Source organism: Pteropus alecto, unplaced genomic scaffold, assembly GCF_000325575.1.
Source record: "Pteropus alecto unplaced genomic scaffold, ASM32557v1 scaffold61, whole genome shotgun sequence".
Lineage (NCBI taxonomy): Eukaryota > Metazoa > Chordata > Mammalia > Chiroptera > Pteropodidae > Pteropus > Pteropus alecto.
In genome coordinates, this window is record NW_006434835.1 from 14,127,183 (window position 1) to 14,130,525 (window position 3,343).

At 37.8% G+C, this 3,343-nt stretch overlaps 1 protein-coding gene across 4 annotated transcripts in view; it reads right to left on the bottom strand.

The window, feature by feature from the left end:
- Nucleotides 1-6: 6 nt before the first annotated feature.
- The window catches only part of WDCP (WD repeat and coiled coil containing), a 10,602-nt gene continuing 7,265 nt past the window's right edge, over nucleotides 7-3,343 (bottom strand). For all 4 annotated transcript variants that reach the window (XM_006910270.3, XM_015588111.2, XM_025045768.1 and 1 more), the window contains 2 exons: nucleotides 1,986-2,103; nucleotides 7-713 (listed from right to left, as the gene is read on the bottom strand). In XM_006910270.3, coding sequence (XP_006910332.1) covers nucleotides 601-713; nucleotides 1,986-2,103 — 231 coding nt within the window. In that variant the 3' untranslated portion in view covers nucleotides 7-600. The remainder of the gene's footprint in view (nucleotides 714-1,985; nucleotides 2,104-3,343) is intronic.

The window sequence follows — 3,343 nt, forward strand, 5'->3', positions numbered from 1 at the left end:
GGGGGTGGGGGTGAGGCGGGGAGCACAGAAGCCATTCGTCTTTTTGTCTTCCTTTGAGCTCTGTGGATTTCTGCTGGTTTAGGGTCAAAAGCATATGTTGGAGTGTAGGTTCGCCAGCACTCTTCACCCTGCTCTTTAAGCCAAGAGAAAGATCTACATACATTGCTGAGGTACCTTATAAGTGTTTCTAAGACAGCTTTGAGCAAGGGACAGAAAGCCTCAGAGAAACCATAAAACACAATCCATATGGCACTGCAGTATTGTTTCGTTGAGGGAATTCTGCCCTTAGACAAAACCACGCAGCCATGAACACACAACCACCCTGAGCCATCTAGCCAAGACCTGGATCTGCTACAGCCTGGGGGAGAAGTGGCCGAGCCAGCCTGGAAAGTGCTTCACCTCTGTGCTCCAGTGTGAATCTCAGCTGGGGAGAGTCCACAGTGGAAAACAGATCTCATTTGTAACAGCCTCACCTGAAAAGCTACACAGCAAATACTCTACAGAACAATATCAGGCCATACTACCTAAGTCGTTAGAACAAAAAGCGGTATCTAACTTTGGGCAGTAAGGACTTGAAAGACTTAGAGACAAGGAGCAGAATCAAGACTCTAAGACAGAGACTCTGCCATCTCTTATGATTATTTCCTGTGTGGCTGTGAAAGTTAACGGGATGAAGCCTTCACTATCAGCAGAGAGAAGGATCCAGCGCGAGTCTGCAAAGTAAAATAAACACACAGGCAGTTTAGGATATCTCACCTTATTCTATAAAATAAAGATAACAAATATGATTTTTTTGAGGGGAACAATATAGTAGTTGATAATATTAAATCTATCACAAGGCTTTGCAGAGAATGGGGAGATGGAAGAACTGAGTGTTACATAGGGTCTGGTTATATGGCAGGAAAGGGATGCTGATGACTTAGGCGTAGCTACGGGACATACATTTTCACTCACGCTAGGCATTTATGGCTCAGTGGTATGTATGTGAGCTTGTGTCTGCGCACATGTGTTAGGGGTTGTACCTTATCCACATGCTGTTGAGTGGTTTCTCCAGAAAATATGTGAAGTTGGAACAGCTACTCTAATGGAGCTAGACTACAATGGCCCAGATAATCCTGAATGGTTTATTCCAGCGTACCCAAGGGCCCCTAGCATAACACAGGCCTGGACCTTCTCTGGTTCTTTCAAGTCTACTGTGTATTACCCTTTGACCCTGTAATTTCACTTCTGAAAGTCTATACTTTCCAAAAACAACATATAACATGCAGAGAGGGTTTCATTATTGTTATTTATAATTGTGGAAAACGGGAACCCACCCGAATGCTAAAGAAAATGTGGCAAAGTAAAATAGGTTCTACCTCAGAACAGAACATCAACTCCGCCAGGAATAATGACAATTATGAAGCCGTATCATTAATGAGTGTGTTAAAATAGAAAAATGCCGGTTACGATGTCAAGGGGGAAAAAATGAAACCCAATTTTACGTTCAGTGCAGTGGCTACTGTGGCAAGACAGAGCAAGAAAAGCACCATCTGATGGAACGTGGCTTGACAGCCCCTTGCCGTCTAGGAGTGTCCTTCGTGTCCATGTTTGCTGCGCATTAAAACAATTTCTTTAAGAAATATTGTGCAATGCTGCTGTGATCTTTATGTTTCAGTATAACAGGTATACATAAGGTTTTTATGTCATTTCTGTGTAGTGGTTACATGTGGCTTTGCAACTCTTTTCTAGTTTTTCATGTGAATTTAGGTTTCCCAGCGAGGCTGTAAGTACCTTAAGGGCAGAACACATATTTTCCATGTGTTTGGTGTCTATTACAGGTGTATAACATACTTGGGTATACAGTAGGCAGTTAATAACACTTTTAGCTATCTGGTGAATTGCTGACTGGTTGGCCCATGTCGTTTTCATTACCAGTGAAAGTTACAAAATAGATGGTGGAGGGAGGAGGTGTTGGATAGCATTAATTTCTGAATGTTACCTACCATGCAGCATTTCAATAAGACAGAGGCCAAAGGTCTGCTGAACTGTATCGAGCCTTAGTTTGCCATTGCAGAGAAGCACGTCTCTTTTCTCAACAACAGAACCTACAAAATAAGGTTTCTTCGAACATAAAAGACAAAAGTTGTTAAACCAATGCAGAAGCAATGGAGTTAACCTTTCTTAATATAAATTGTAAAGTTTTTTTATTAGTAAGTTATGTGTCTAACTTGTTAAAGTTGTCATTGCTTATTTTCTGACTGCTGAGAAACACAGAGATGTTAAATGTTTATAAACGTGTTTTATATTAGCTTTGGTACGTGATATAACTAAGATTTTTAATACGGTTATGAAATTAATTTGAAAAAAATTTTAATCAGTGATTTAACTAATTTTTAGCTGGCCTGTGATTTAAATGATTTTGGGGAGAATTGGGGAAATCTGAATAAGGACTAGGTGTTAGATGATATTAAATAATTATTGTTAATGTTATCACATGTGATAATGGTAGTAAATACTAAAATACCTCGACCATTATTTAAATAGTAATTCACATATTATTGATTATCTATTTTAATACCAACTTTCTGCAAATATCTTTTAAGAAGAAGATCTGTTAAGTCTGTAGTAATCAAATTAGTGTGGTATTAAAGTTTTAGGTAAAGAGATTAGCATTATAGTAGTTATGGTATGGAGAATCCAGAATTAGATTCCAGTATAGATAAGTTTATATACGATAAATGTGGTAGATCAAGTTAGGTGAGATAAAGGTATATTTTTAATAATGTTGCTAGTGCAAGTGGTTATCTAATTCTCAGAAAGCAGAAGTGGCCTATACACAAAAATTTAAATATTAAAAATGTAAGTGTAAAAACCCAAACAATAAAATGTAAGAAAATATATACTATTACATGCATATTAATTTCTACACTATACAAAAATCTCTTGTAAACTGATAACCCAATAGGAAAAAAATAAGCAACAGGCAATTCATTCATTGGCCCCCAAACATGAAGACATATGCACTCATATTCACTGACAGTAAAGGAAAAAAAATTAATAAAAATGAAATACCACTTCACATCAGATTCATGAGGATGTGAGGAAAAGGACAACCTCATAGGTTGCTGGTGAGCATGTGATGATACGCTGTTAAGTAAAAATCTTTGAAAGGCAATCTGGCTACTCTAGTAAAAGTAGAAACATATATTCACATTGCACTTCCATTCTGGGAACAAATCCAACAGAAACAAAAGTATATATACAAGTGGATATATACAGAATACTACTGCAGCACTATGTGGAGTGGCTAAGAACTGAAAACAAAGTGAATGGCCACCAATAAGGAAACGTCTGAATAAAC